Here is a 14949-nt window from a genome sequence, read left to right as displayed (position 1 = left end):
TTCCTTTGATGATAGCAATCTGTCCACGCCCTGACGCAGCAAAGCAGCCCCAAACCATGATGCCCCCACCACCATACTTCACAGTTGGGATGAGGTTTTGATGTTGGTGTGCTGTGCCTCTTTTTCTCCACACATAGTGTAGTGTGTTTCTTCCAAACAACACAACTTTGGTTTTATCTGTCCACAGAATATTTTGCCAGTACTGCTGTGGAACATCCAGGTGCTCTTGTGCAAACTGTAAACGTGCAGCAATGGCTTCATCTGTGGTATCCTCCCATGAAATCCATTCTTGTTTAGTTTTTTACGTATCGTAGATTCGCTAACAGGGATGTTACCATATGCCAGAGACTTTTGTAAGTCTTTAGCTGACACTCTAGGATTCTTCTTCCCCTCATTCAGCAGTCTGCGCTGTGCTCTGGCAGTCATCTTTACAGGACGGCCACTCCTAGGGAGAGTAGCAGCAGTGCTGAACTTTCTCCATTTATAGACAATTTGTCTTACCGTGGACTGATGAACAGCAAGGCTTTTGGAGATACTTTTATAACCCTTTCCAGCTTTATGCAAGTCAACAATTCTTAATCGTAGGTCTTCTGAGAGCTCTTTTGTGCGAGGCATCATTCACATAAGGCAATGCTTCTTGTGAAAAGCAAACCCAGAACTGGTGTGTGTTTTTTATGGTGCAGCTGTAACCAACACCTCCAATCTCATCTCATTGATTAGACGCCTGTTGGCTGACACCTCACTCCAATTAGCTCTTGGAGATGTCATTAGTCTAGGGGTTCACATACTTTTTCCACCTGCACTGTGAATATTTACATGGTGTGTTCAATAAAAACATGGTAACATTTAATTCTTTGTGTGTTATTAGGTTAAACAGACTGTGATTGTCTATTGTTGTGACTTAGATGAAGATCAGATCACATTTTATGACCAATTTGTGCAGAAATCCATATCATTCCAAAGGGTTCACATACTTTTGCTTGCAACTGTATACCACAATATATCGATTTTGCCTAGAGTCTCCCTTTAAGGGTACTTTCACACTAGTGTTTTTATTTTCCGGTATTGAGTTTCGTCCTAGGGGCTCAATAACGGAAAAAAACTGATCAGTTTTATCCTAATGCATTCTGAATGGAGAGCAATCCGTTCAGGATGCATCAGGATGTCTTCAGTTCAGTCACTGTACGGTTTTTGGACGGAGAAAATACCGCAGCATGCTGCAGTATTTTCTCTGTCCAAAAATCCGGAACACTTGCCGGAATTATTTTACATTGAAATGTATTAGTGTTCCGGAAAAATGGATCCGGTTTTGAGGTCTGTGCATGCCGATCCGTTTATCCGGAGAGATGGATCCGGTATTACAGTACATTTGTGAGACGGATCCGCACCCAGATCGTCTACAAATGGTATCCGTTTGTATACAGATTGCTGGATCCGGAAGGCAGTTCTGGCGATGGAACTGCCTGCCGGAATCCAGCGACGCTAATGTGAAAGTAAAAAAAATAAAAAATTTCAGTGACACCTCAGAACATGATGGACAAGCAAATACATTACAGTTGTCCACATATGGGACCTCTGTGTATTGCAGAAAGGACACAATAAAAAATCTTAGTGAGGAAAATAATATATCATATACAGTGAAATATTAAATATTTTTGGAATTAAAAATTAATCTATCTACTGAGCTCCATTTGATGAGTGGCATGGGGAAATAACCTACATATATACTTTGCAGACTGCTTAGAAATGTTATCTCAGGTGGCTTCAAGAAGCTCCAAGTGGTTTCATAACATAAGAGAAAATAAGAACTATAGGGGTCTATTCACATGCCATGGTCACATAGCAGTTTTTACCACATTTTTTAACATTAGGTGTGCATAGACCTCATATCACGTCTGTTCTGACAAATCAGTGCATTGAATAAGCTGCAAGTGATGGTGTCTTGAAGATAATCATCTAACCATGGCATGGAGTCAATTGCTTCGATGGGAATTGTGATTGATTAATGTTCTTTGGTTTTCCTTAATTGCACTTCAGTCCCTTGTTCCTACATTTCTTTTCAGCTAAAGGATTCCTTGTTGTATTCAAACCTGGTCCCGTAGGCATTGGGGCGGTTACACAACTTATGGAGATCTTTCGAAAGACCTTTGGGCCCACAGCAGAATACTCCAACAGATTTCCTAAGAAGATACAAAGCCATTGTTATACATGACAAATAATCCAAGTCCCAGGTAAATCATGCAAGGAAAGCAGGTCCAACTTCTCTGATGAGGTACTAAAAGCACCTCAAAATGTCAGCTTCAGACTAGGGTGGTCACAATACCAGAATTAGAAATTTCGAGCTTGATACCAAATAAACTATTACTATACGCAATACCAAATCGACACTGTGCCAAGAAGCACCCGCAGAAATATAAAGTCCGAATTGACTTTGATCTGAATTTCAGGAAAAATAAATTTAGCTGTGAAACCGAATTTCCTTGTGCTTCGTGGTAACTAAATAAATTTCCCCTGAAATGGAGGTAAAAATAAATAAATAAATACCGTACATACTCACCTCATCCATTTGCTGTCAAAGCCATCTGGATTGAAGATACCATGCAGAATCTCGAGAGCGGTGATGTATGATTTTGTGTGGTGTCTTCAATCAAGATGTCATTGACGGGCTCTATGTGATCAGATTGATAAGGTGAGTATTTATTAGGCCTCATGCACACGACCGTTGTTGTGTCCTGTGTCCGTTGTTCCGTTTTCCGTGATTTTCTGCGGACCCATTGACTTTCAATGGGTCCGTGGAAAATTCGGAAAATGCACCGTTTGTCATCCGTGTCCGTGATCCGTGTTTCCAGTCCGTGAAAAAAAAAATGACAACGGTTCGCAGACCCATTCAAGTCAATGGGTCCGTGAAAAAACACGGAGGCACACAAGATTGTCATCCGCGTCCGTGATCCGTGTCCGTTTTTTTTTCTATCATTTGCAAGGCAAACTTGACTTAGATTTTTTTTCTATTTCCTTCATGTCTGGTGATCCTCCAAAAATAAAGGAAGACACACGGAAACAAAAACGGACACGGATCACGGAACAACGGAACCCCGTTTTGCGGACCGTGAAAAAATACTGTCGTGTGCATGAGGCCTTGACCTGATTAACCCTGGAAAGGCCTAAATGGTAGCCTCAGATGTTACGATTAGCGATGAACCCGGTATCTGAGGGGTTCAATGATAGGGGGCAGTGTGATCGCCATTCCTTATTATTGTGCCTGCTACATACAAAGAAATGCACTTTCTGACGCATTTCTTTGTGAAATTCGGCGAAGCAGCCGAATCGAGTTTTCCATAACTTCGCTCATCTCTACTGATCATGTACTTAACATTAACCCCATGTTGCCCATTATGTGAGGAGGTGGCCTGCTTCGCATTTACATTGAAGGCAGAGGCCGGCCGCATGATAGTGAGAAGGGAGGGACGCTCTCCTTCCTTCTCAGGAAGTGTGATCACTGATGAGTACAGGGCGTGCACCAAATTCTGCTAACGCCATGTTCACTAATCAGAACGACGACTAAGCTGCGTTATTAGTATCAAATTTTTTACAGTGTCAGCATGGAACCCAACAGTTTTTCTAATATCAGAAGATGTTATTCTCCTCCCGGGGGGTGAACCCTCCGATTCTTTAGTGGAACGGTAAGGCTACTTTCACACTAGCGGTGCGGACCTCCGGCAGGCTGTTCCGTCGGGTGAACAGCCTGTCGGATCCGTCCTGCCGCCAGTGACCGTGTGCCCCCGAACTGCCGCTCCATCCCCATTGAGTATAATGGGGGCGGTGCGGAGTTCCAGCGGAGGCACGGCAGAGCACAGCGAGAGGCTGCCGGAATAAATGTCGGACATGTCTCAGTTTTATTCCAGCAGCCTCTCGCTATGCGCTGCCGTGCCTCCGCCGGAACTCCACCCCCGCCCCATTATAGTCAATGGGGACAGAGTGGCAGTCCGGGGGCACAAGGTCACTGGCGGCAGGACGGATCCGACAGGCTGTTCACCCGACGGAACAGCCTGCCGGAGGTCCGTGCCGCTAGTGTGAAAGTAGCCTAAGGCGCATGCAGCGCAATTACAGGGAATAAGAGATTTCAGTGATGGACTTGGTAATGAGAAGAGTCGATAAACACAATGGTAATAGTCAGAATGGCCTTGTTAGTTTTTTTTTATTGCTTTTTCTTGGAAGAAAACAACTATGTTTTATTCATTTTGTACATCCCCTTTAAATTTCACATATACACATTGTACTCTGGCATCTTTTAAGGAATGAACTCCTATCAGCTTTTGTGACGTCTCCGCTTTCCTCCATGACATGGGAATTACAAGTGACATTAGAGGCTCTGACTTTGGGTTTATTCGAAAAGAAAACTCCCAGAGCTAACAGTCGATAATGCAGTGCGATGGACCCCCCCCCCCCCCGATCCCTGAACAATACCTCAGACAGCTACTTACTGTCTATTAGATTTGGCAATCTCATCAAACAAAAGTTTCCAGCCAGGGCGTCCGATAATAAGCCGAGCGTTCAAAGCCTGGTATTTTTCACCAATTATTTCCTGCAAGAAATGGCACAGTGGGATCCATAAAAAATTGTGAACGAAGAGATTAGACATTGTGCGCGGCTCTGATAACATTCGCCGTATCACTGCTGTGTCTGTGTTCCTGTCTCCAAGACATCGAGACCCAATGGGGGGGCAACAGCTACTACTGATTCTGCCACAAGACAGAGGTCGACTATGGGCCATTGATATAAATGAGAATATGAGTTAAGGTAGGCGCACCGATCCCCACGTGTATAATATGGTATTACAGCTGATCTTTCTCGGACTCATGTACATTTAAAGGGTTTCTGTCACCAGATTTAACCCTATTAAGCTAGCCGACATTAGCGATGTGCTAATGTCAGCTAAACCTAACTAGCCTATTCCTACTTTTATCTATGCCCCCGTTACGCCAGAAATCGAACTTTTATAATATGCTAATTAGCCCCTAGGAGCGGGGGGGGGGGGGGTTGTTCCTGCTCCTAGAAGCTCCGTTCTCCCACCTTTGGCGCCTCCCTCCAAGTCCTGATTGACAGGGCCAGGCAGCGCTCGCATCTGTCTGCCAGCCCTGTGCTCTGGTGAAATCTCGCGCCGTTTAGCATTCGGCGCAGGTGCGGTGAGGGAAAGACGCTCGCAGGCTGCCAGCTTCCTCACCACGCCTGCGCCGAATACTAAACGGCGCGATATTTCACCAGACCACTGGGCTGGCAGACAGATGTGAGCGCTGCCTGGCCCTGTCATTTAGGACTTGGAGGCAACAGAGGTGGGAGAACGGAGCCTCCTACTATAGTTAAGACTACGTTCACACCATGTTTGGAGTGAATGTTTGGCACATGTGGAAAAATTCTCCTGACGTGTATGTTTAACATGTATGCCAAAATAGTCATGTGTATGGCCGGTCTACCTTTACCTCAGCTGTACCGTAAAGGATAGTCAACTTTTCAACTCAGCTGTACTTTAAAGGAGAGTCAACTTTTTAACTCAACAATACTTTATAGGATTATCAACTTTTCGACTTAAAGAGGACCTTTCACCGATTATTACACTGTGAACTAAGAATACAGATATGGAGAGCGGCGCCCGGGGATCTCACTGCACTTACTATTATCCCCGGGCGCCGCTCCGTTCTCCTGCTATGCCCTCCGGCATACAAAGTTATGGTAGGCGGAGTCTGCCCTTGTTCTTCTGTAGCGCTGGCCAATCGCATTGCAGAGCTCACAGCCTGGGAGAAAATAACCTCCCAGGCTGTGAGCTCTGCGCTGCGATTGGCCAGCGCTAGAGCAGAACAAGGGCAGACTCCGCCTACCATAACTTAGTGACTGAAATCTCCGCCTACTATAACTTAGTGAGCGGAGATACCGGAGGCCATAGCGGGAGAACGGAGCGGCGCCCAGGGATAATAGTAAGTGCAGTGAGATCCCCGGGCGCCGCTCTCCATGTCTGTATACTTAGTTCACAGTGTCATAATCGGTGAAAGGTCCTCTTTAACTGTACTCTAAGGATAGACAAATGTTCAACTCAACTGTACAGCGGTCTCTCAAGTTACAATATTAATTGGTTCCAGGATGACCATTGTATGTTGAAACCATTATAACTTGAGTAATCGGTTCCAGAGCCCCAAAATGTCATTTAAGATAAGAGAAAATGAAGATTTAAGAAAAATAAGCAGATAACTAAGAAAGATAAAACAAGTTCTTACATATAACAGATAGGAATAGCTGCTAACTAGCAACTGATACAGCTATTTTATTGGCTTCAATTGGTTGGGTCTGAGTCTGAGGCATTGTATGTTGAGTCTGGTTTCAACTTATGATTGGTCAGAAATGACCACTATATGTTGAAAATATTGTATCCTGAAGCCATTGTACTGTAAAAAAAGTCAACTGTTTGACTCAGGTTTACTGTAAAGGTTAGTCAAGGTTTCAACTCAACAACAGTATACTAAAAAGGATAGTCAATAGTGTTGATCAAGCACCAAAGTACTCGGGTGCTCAAGTAGAACACTTTGGGATGCTCAGGTGCTCTACAGAGCACCAGAGCACAATGGAAGTCAATGGGAGAACCAGAGCATAAAACCAGGCACCCCCTGCTCTGAAGAGGGGAGGGTGTCTGGTTCAGAAATTGATGGAAGCACCACTGAAATGGTTCTGCAACAGCATGGGGAGGATGTCTGGATGCATCTTGGACTCCCAGGTCGCTGCTGGGAACAATGTTGTCCGAGTATATAAAGTGCAAGTGCTGCCAAAAATTACAAGGAAGAGGCACTCCGATACAACCTGTGTATCACATAAAGGAGGGCCTCATTCACATTGTGGTACAATTGTTCAGGTAGTGGGACTCTTATAAAGCCTATGCACTAAGTGAAAGGGCTGCCCAAAATTACAAGGAACCAGCACTCCAATACACCATTTCTTACACATAAAGGAGGGCATCATACACACCTTTTGAAAAATGATGATTGATTGCCTGCTGGTGACCCTCTAAAACATTAGGAGCAAGGGCCTGCTGGTGATCATCTAAAACAGGGGCGAGGGCCTGCTGCTGATCTGACCATCTAAAACAATAGGGGCGAGGGCCTGCTGCTGATCTGACCATCTAAAACATTATGGGTAAGGGCCTGCTGGTGACCCTCTAAAACATTAGGGGTGAGGGTCTGCTGCTGAGCTGACTCTCTAAAACATTAGGGGAACTTTGTCCCCTTTCTTATACCGTGGGGACACCAACCTCCGGCAGTCGGCTTGTATCTTCTGGCGCCGCTGGGCAACTTGGAGCTGCCGCAGTAGCGCCCGCCGTAGTTCTCGGAGCCGCTGGGTCACCTCTGGTACAGGGGCGTTAATAGGTAGGTCTGGAAGGGTTAAGGGGTGATAGCTGTAGTTGGCAAAAAATGGAAAGAGACCAGTGGGTGAATGCTGGTGGTTGTACGTGAATTCAGCCAGGGGGAGATGGCTCACCCAATCATCTTGCAGATATGAGGAGTAACACCTGAGATATTGCTCCATTGTTTGATTGGTCCTCTTGGTTTGCCCGTTGGTTTGTGGATTATATGCGGAAGATAGGCTGCGAGTGATGTGGAGACTCCGGCAGAAGTGGGTCCAGAATCGGGATGTGAATTGGGAGCCCCTGTCAGAGACAATGTTATCCGGGAGGCCATGGAGCCGCAACACATGTAGGAAGAGGTTAGAGATCTCGAGTAATTCCCGCTCGCCGACGTCATAATTGCATTCAGCCCTAGTGAGTTTGCGGAGTAGAAGGCCACCGGGTGTAACAATTGCTTCTCCCCTCGGCACTGGGAGACCACTGCTCCGACCGCCCTCTCCGTTGCGTCCGTCTCCAAATAGAATGGGTGAGCGGCATCTGGCTGTGCCAGTTGTGTAAACATGCGTTTAAGACGCTGGAATGCCTGGTGGGCCTCCGGGGTCCACATAAACATGGTGCCGCTCTTGGTTAGTCCGGTGATGGGGGCACAGATGGCTGAAAATTCCTGAATGAACCGCTTGTAGAAATTGGCAAAGCCAATGAATTGTTGGACCATCTGGCGGTTGCGGGGTACGGGCCACTCCAGGACGGCCTGGATCTTCCTGGGGTCCATCTCCACCCATCCTGGGGATAAAATATAGCCAAGGAACTCAATAAATGTTGCCTCAAAGGTGCTTTTTTCCAGTTTTCTATAAAGCTGATGTGTCCGGAGGCGGTGGATCGACTTGACGTGTCTTTCGTGTTCGGCAATGTCTGGGAAAAGACAAGTATGTCGTCTAGATATACCACCACATATGAATCGAGAAAGTCAAGGAACACGTCATTTAATGAAGTGCTGAAATGTGGCTGGAGTATTACAGAGCCCAAAGAGCATTACGAGATACTCGTAGTGCCCGAATTGTGAGCGAAAGGCCGTCTTCCATTCGTCGCCTTGCCGAATGCGGACGAGATTGTAGCCCCCCCAGAGGTCAATTTTTGTGAAGAACCTAGCCTCCTTCACCCTATCCATTAAATCGGGAATGAGGGGAAGCAGGTAGAGGTTCTTTTTGGTGATATCGTTGAGAGCCCTTTAATCCACACAGAGGCGGAGGTCGCCATCCTTTTTTCCCACGAAAAAGATGCCTGCTCCGACGGAAGAAGTAGAAGGGCGGATAAACCCTTTTGACAGATTCTCATCTATATATTCCTTTAGGGTCTTGGATTCTGATTCTGAGAGATTATACAGGTGCCCTTATGGCAACGGGGCCCCAGGGAGTAGGTCTATGGGGCAATCATACGGCCTGTGGGGCGGCAAGGTATCGGCACCCTTCTTCTCAAACACATCCGCAAACTCCTGGTATTTATCTGGTAGGGCGTGCTTGAGGGTACCAAGGGCTGTAGGAGGTTTGTTGATGGAAAGAACACTCACCACAAAGCTGGGAGGGAAACGAAAGGTAATGGATCCAGTGGCCAAGTTAATCAAAGGATTGTGTTTCCAGAGCCAGGGGATACCCAGGGTGACAGGAAACAATGGAGAAGGCACGATGTCCCACGTGACTAGAGCAGAGTAATGGTTACCTATGCGGAGGAGCACGGGATGGGATTCCATGGCGATGGGACCAGTCTGGAGGGTGCTGCCGTCCACCATGTGCAGCTGGGATGGATTACTCTTCAGACGCAATGGAATCCCCAACTGAAGAGCCAGTTCCTCGTCCATGAAACAGCTGCTGGCACCCGAGTCGATAATGGCAGAGAGATTAATGCCATTCTTGTCCAACTGTAGGAAAACAGGAATGGTAAGGTGAGATGACTAGTTGTACACGAGGTGAAGATACGTCCGGCCTACCTGCCGTAGGTTTGATGGGGCAGTCCTTCAAGAAGTGGCCTGGTTTGGCGCAGTATGGGCACAGGCGCAGAGCCCGCCGTCTGGTCCTTTCAACTGCAGAAAAGGGGGCCACGAACAACCCCAATCTGCATGGGTTCTTCTGGTGTGACATTTCCGAGTGTGGGAGCGGGAACGGGCCACTGGAGAAGCAGGAGTCCGGTCATCGTGCCGGTAGTTGTTGCGTCAGCTGCCTCTCCTGACGCCTTTCACGGAAGCGTCGGTCCAGGTGAGTGACCTGGCGCATCAGGGCCTCTAGGGTATAGGGTACTCCGACGCGGGTGAGCTCGTCCTTCAAGGGCTCCGACAGTCCAATCCGGAACTCGTGTCATGGTCCCTCAGGTGACTGATGTCAGGAAATCAAGGAGATTGGCTGAGCGTGGAGGAATCTAACAGCCTCATTGATTTCTCTTTATTTAGTGTTGATAGGGTTAATGACCACTTCCCTTTTCTCAGCTGTTGCTCAATGGTCATCACTCCTACCCTTTATAGTCTCACCCCACCATTCAGACTATGCGGTTGATAGCTTAATTTGGGTTTGGCTGAGCTGGTGTGAGATCCTCTCTGGTGTTCCTGTTCTTCCATCTCAACAGAAGTTAAGTGTCGCGTTTGTATTTGTTGTATTCCCTGTTGTATCTGGGCCTGAGACAGAGACTTCCATTCGTCCATCTGGGGAGAAATGGATAGTCTCTGGTTCTATACTTATTCCAGGGCCTTATAGGGAAATGAGGGCCTAGGTATCCTGCTTATGAATATTCCTACCTTCAAGGTCTATTCATATTGATAGGTAGTCAGGGCCCGGATTAGGGTTGTCTAGGGGGTGACCTGTTTCTTCCCTAGTTTCCAGGCACAGTTACTGTTCCCCTTCCCTCCTGTGTTCAGTGTGGAGTTTCCCCCCCACACTGATCGTGACATTATCAACCGCCACAAAAAACGCCATTTCGTTCAGGTCAGTGCAGCCATGAATCCAATGTCTGTACTGGTCGAACAGCTGCAGGGACTGTCTTTGGAGGTAGCTGACCTCTGCGCGACAGTCTTACGGATTCAGAGACCACAGACGGCTGGTTCCGATGGTGGGTACCAGGCCTGCCCTGAACCTAAGGTTGCCCTCCCGGACAGATTTTCTGGGGGTAGTGACAATTTCATTCGGTTCAGGGAATCGTGTAAATTGTACTTTAAGCTGCATCCATACTCTTCTGGGGATGAGTGTCAACGTGTCGGGTATGATCATTTCTTTGCTTAAGGATGATGCACAGTCTTGGGCTTTTTCTCTGCCGACCGGATCACCATCCCTCCAGTCGGTAGATGAATATTTAAGAGCCTTGGGTCTTATTTATGATGACCCGGATCTCTCGGGCTGAGAACAAGTTACGTGGTTTACGGCAGGGAGAACGCTCCATGGAGATCTATTGCTCTGAATTTAGGAGATGGGCTACGGATACGGAGTGGAATGATCCTGCTCTCCATAGCCAGTTCTGTCAGAGTCTATCTGAGAGGCTGCAGGATGCGTTGGCCTTTCATGAAAAACCTGAGTCATTGGAAGCAGCCATGTCCCTTGCTGTATGTCTGGATAGACGTCTAAGGGGCAGATCTAAGGGTCCTCATCCTCAGGACGTACTGCTTCCTTTGACACTTATGGTAAAGAGACACCTATGGTTGCACCTTGTGAGGAGCCTATGCAGTTGGGGGGAGCTACTCCTGGGACTGCTGGTAAGAGCTCTGGTCATATGAAAGGAGTCTGTTTTTGTTGTAGAAAGAAGGGACATTTCGTGAATATTTGTCCGTACATTCAGCGTCAAGGTGTAAACAAAAAAAAAAGCTTAATCCCCAAATTACTATTGGTGGTGTGGGTGGGGAGCAAGAAAACTTACTTTTGTCATTTACTGGTAGTACCCAAGTTTCTTCTGTCTGCTGAGGTGGTGCTAGAGTCCAAAACTGTGGAAATCGAGGTATTTATCGACAGTGGGGCAGGGTTAACCTGATTAATGGACAGTTTGTTCATATTCATGGGTTGACTACTAGTGCACTAGAGAGAAGCATTTAAGCATTTCTGTCTTTGGAATTGATTCTGCACCTCTTACCCAAAAATGTGGGTGATTTCCATCAGGAATCTATCTCGTGTTATGTGTTGGAGGGTCTGCCTGCTCCGATGGTTTTGGACTTACCATAGTTAAGCAAACATAACCCTACCATCGACTGGCAAGTGAGACATTCTCAATTGGAGTGATTTTTGCATGGACAACTTTCTTAATGTGTCTTTCTCTGTGGTCACCACTAAAACTGTACTCTCGTTCATTCCGAATTTTCTGATGTGTTTTCCGAGAGTGGTAACCAGGAGTTACCCCCGCATCGGGAGTATGATTGTCCCGTCAATATTATTCCTGGAGCTAAACTGCCCAAATCTTGGTTGTATAATCTTTTGGAGCCCGAAAGAAAGGCTATGCGAGAGTATATCACGAGAGCTTGGCGAAGGGTCACAGCAGACCATCCAAATCCCCAGTGGCTGCTGGATTGTTCTTTGCAAAAAAAAAAAGATGGTACCCTTAGACCATGTCTGGACTTCATTGAGCTCAACCGTATTTCCATTCGTGATCCTTACCCCCTTCATTTGATTCCGGATTTGTTTAGTCAGATTGTCGGCGCCAAGGTGTTCTCTAAATTGGATCTGAGGGGGGCATATAATCTGGGAAGGATCAGGGAGGGGGATGAGTGGAAGACCGCATTTAATACCCCTGAGGGTCATTTTGAAAACCTGGTCATGCCTTTTGGGTTAACCACTTGGCGCCGCGCTAACGCCGAAAGGCGTCATCGCGGCGGCTCTCCCAGGCTACGCTAACGCCAATAGGCGTCATCTCGCGTGAGCCGAGATTTCCTGTGAACGCGCGCACACAGGCGCGCGCGCTCACAGGAACGGAAGGTAAGCGAGTGGATCTCCAGCCTGCCAGCGGCGATCGTTCGCTGGCAGGCTGGAGATGTGATTTTTTTAACCCCTAACAGGTATATTAGACGCTGTTTTGATAACAGCGTCTAATATACCTGCTACCTGGTCCTCTGGTGGTCCCTTTTGTTTGGATCGACCACCAGAGGACACAGGTAGCTCAGTAAAGTAGCACCAAACACCACTACACTACACTACACCCCCCCTGTCACTTATTAACCCTTTATGAACCACTGATCAGCCCATATAGACTCCCTGATCACCCCCCTGTCATTGATCACCCCCCTGTAAGGCTCCATTCAGAGGTCCGTATGATTTTTACGGATCCACGGATACATGGATCGGATCTGCAAAACACATGCGGACGTCTGAATGGAGCCTTACAGGGGGGTGATCAATGACAGAGGAGTGATCACCCATATAGACTCCCTGATCACCTCCGTCATTGATCACCCCTCTGTAAGGCTCCATTCAGACGTCCGTATGATTTTTACTGATCCACGGATACATGGATCGGATCCGCAAAACACATACGGACGTCTGAATGGAGCCTTACAGGGGGGTGATCAGGGAGTCTATATGGGATGATCACCCCCCTGTAAGGCTCCATTCAGACGTCTGCATGTGTTTTACGGATCCACGCATCCATGGATCGGATCCGCAAAACGCATACGGACGTCTGAATGGAGCCTTACAGGGGGGTGATCAGTGACAGGGGGGTGATCACCCCATATACACTCCCTGATCACCCCCCTGTCATTGATCACCCCCCTGTCATTGATCACCCCTCTGTCATTGATCACCCCCCTGTAAGGCTCCATTCAGACGCCCGTATGTGTTTTACGGATCCACGCATCCATGGATCGGATCCGTAAAACGCATACGGACGTCTGAATGGAGCCTTACAGGGGGGTGATCAGGGAGTCTATATGGGATGATCACCCCCCTGTAAGGCTCCATTCAGACGTCTGCATGTGTTTTACGGATCCACGCATCCATGGATTGGATCCGCAAAACGCATACGGACGTCTGAATGGAGCCTTACAGGGGGGTGATCAGTGACAGGGGGGTGATCACCTCATATACACTCCCTGATCACCCCCTGTCATTGATCACCCCCCGGTCATTGATCACCCCCCTGTAAGGCTCCATTCAGACGCCCATATGTATTTACGGATCCACGCATCCATGGATCGGATCCGCAAAACGCATACGGACGTCTGAATGGAGCCTTACAGGGGGGTGATCAATGACAGGGGGGTGATCACCCCATATACACTCCCTGATCACCCCCCTGTCATTGATCACCCCCCTGTCATTGATCACCCCCATGTGAGGCTCCATTCAGACGTCCGTATGTGTTTTGCGGTTCCGATCTATGTATCCGTGGATCCGTAAAAAACATGGACATCTGAATGGAGCCTTTCAGAGGGGTGATCAGTGACAGGGGGGTGATCACCCCATATACACTCCCTGATCACCCCCCTGTCATTGATCGCCCCCCTGTAAGGCTCCATTCAGAATTTTTTTTGGCCCAAGTTAGCGGAAATATATATATATTTTTTTTTCTTACAAAGTCTCATATTCCACTAACTTGTGTCAAAAAATAAAATCTCACATGAACTCACCATACCCCTACCGGAATCCAAATGCGTAACATTTTTTAGACATTTATATTCCAGACTTCTTCTCACTCTTTAGGGCCCCTAAAATGCCAGGGCAGTATAAATACCCCACATGTGACCCCATTTCGGAAAGAAGACACCCCAAGGTATTCCGTGAGGGGCATATTGAGTCCATGAAAGATTGACATTTTTGTCCCAAGTTAGCGGAAAGGGAGACTTTGTGAGAAAAAAAATAAAATAAAAAATTTCCGCTAACTTGTGCCCAAAAAAATTTTTTCTATGAACTCGCCATGCCCCTCATTGAATACCTTGGGGTGTCTTCTTTCCAAAATGGGGTCACATGTGGGGTATTTATACTGCCCTGGCATTATAGGGGCCCGAAACCATGAGAAGAAGTCTGGGATCCAAATGTCTAAAAATGCCCCCCTAAAAGGAATTTGGGCCCCTTTGCGCATCTAGGCTGCAAAAAAGTGTCACACATCTGGTATCGCCGTACTCAGGAGAAGTTGGGGAATGTGTTTTGGGGTGTCATTTTACATATACCCATGCTGGGTGAGATAAATATCTTGGTCAAATGCCAACTTTGTATAAAAAAATGGGAAAAGTTGTCTTTTGCAGAGATATTTCTCTCACCCAGCATGGGTATATGTAAAATGACACCCCAAAACACATTCCCCAACTTCTCCTGAGTACGGCGATACCAGATGTGTGACACTTTTTTGCCGCCTAGGTGGGCAAAGGGGCACACATTCCAAAGAGCACCTTTCGGATTTCACAGGTCATTTTTTACACATTTTGATTTCAAACTACTTACCACACATTAGGGCCCCTAGAATGCCAGGGCAGTATAACTACCCCACAAGTGACCCCATTTTGGAAAGAAGACACCCCAAGGTATTCCGTGAGGGGCATGGCGAGTTCCTAGAATTTTTATTTTTTGTCACAAGTTAGCGGAAAATGATGATTTTTATTTTATTTTATT

The 14949-nt window shown here is 47.0% G+C and overlaps 1 protein-coding gene across 1 annotated transcript in view; it reads right to left on the bottom strand.

Moving 5' to 3' along the window:
- Positions 1-1643: 1643 nt before the first annotated feature.
- The window catches only part of NOX4 (NADPH oxidase 4), a 267595-nt gene continuing 254289 nt past the window's right edge, over positions 1644-14949 (bottom strand). The window contains exons 17-18 of the mRNA XM_044286900.1: positions 4482-4582; positions 1644-2180 (exon numbers count right to left, since the gene is read on the bottom strand). Of these exons, the coding sequence (XP_044142835.1) occupies positions 2060-2180; positions 4482-4582 (222 nt within the window). The 3' untranslated portion in view covers positions 1644-2059. The remainder of the gene's footprint in view (positions 2181-4481; positions 4583-14949) is intronic.

This window comes from Bufo gargarizans, chromosome 3 (assembly GCF_014858855.1).
Source record: "Bufo gargarizans isolate SCDJY-AF-19 chromosome 3, ASM1485885v1, whole genome shotgun sequence".
Classification (NCBI taxonomy): Eukaryota; Metazoa; Chordata; class Amphibia; order Anura; family Bufonidae; genus Bufo; species Bufo gargarizans.
Note: the sequence above shows the minus strand (reverse complement) of the source record. Positions and strands in the feature narration are given on the sequence as shown.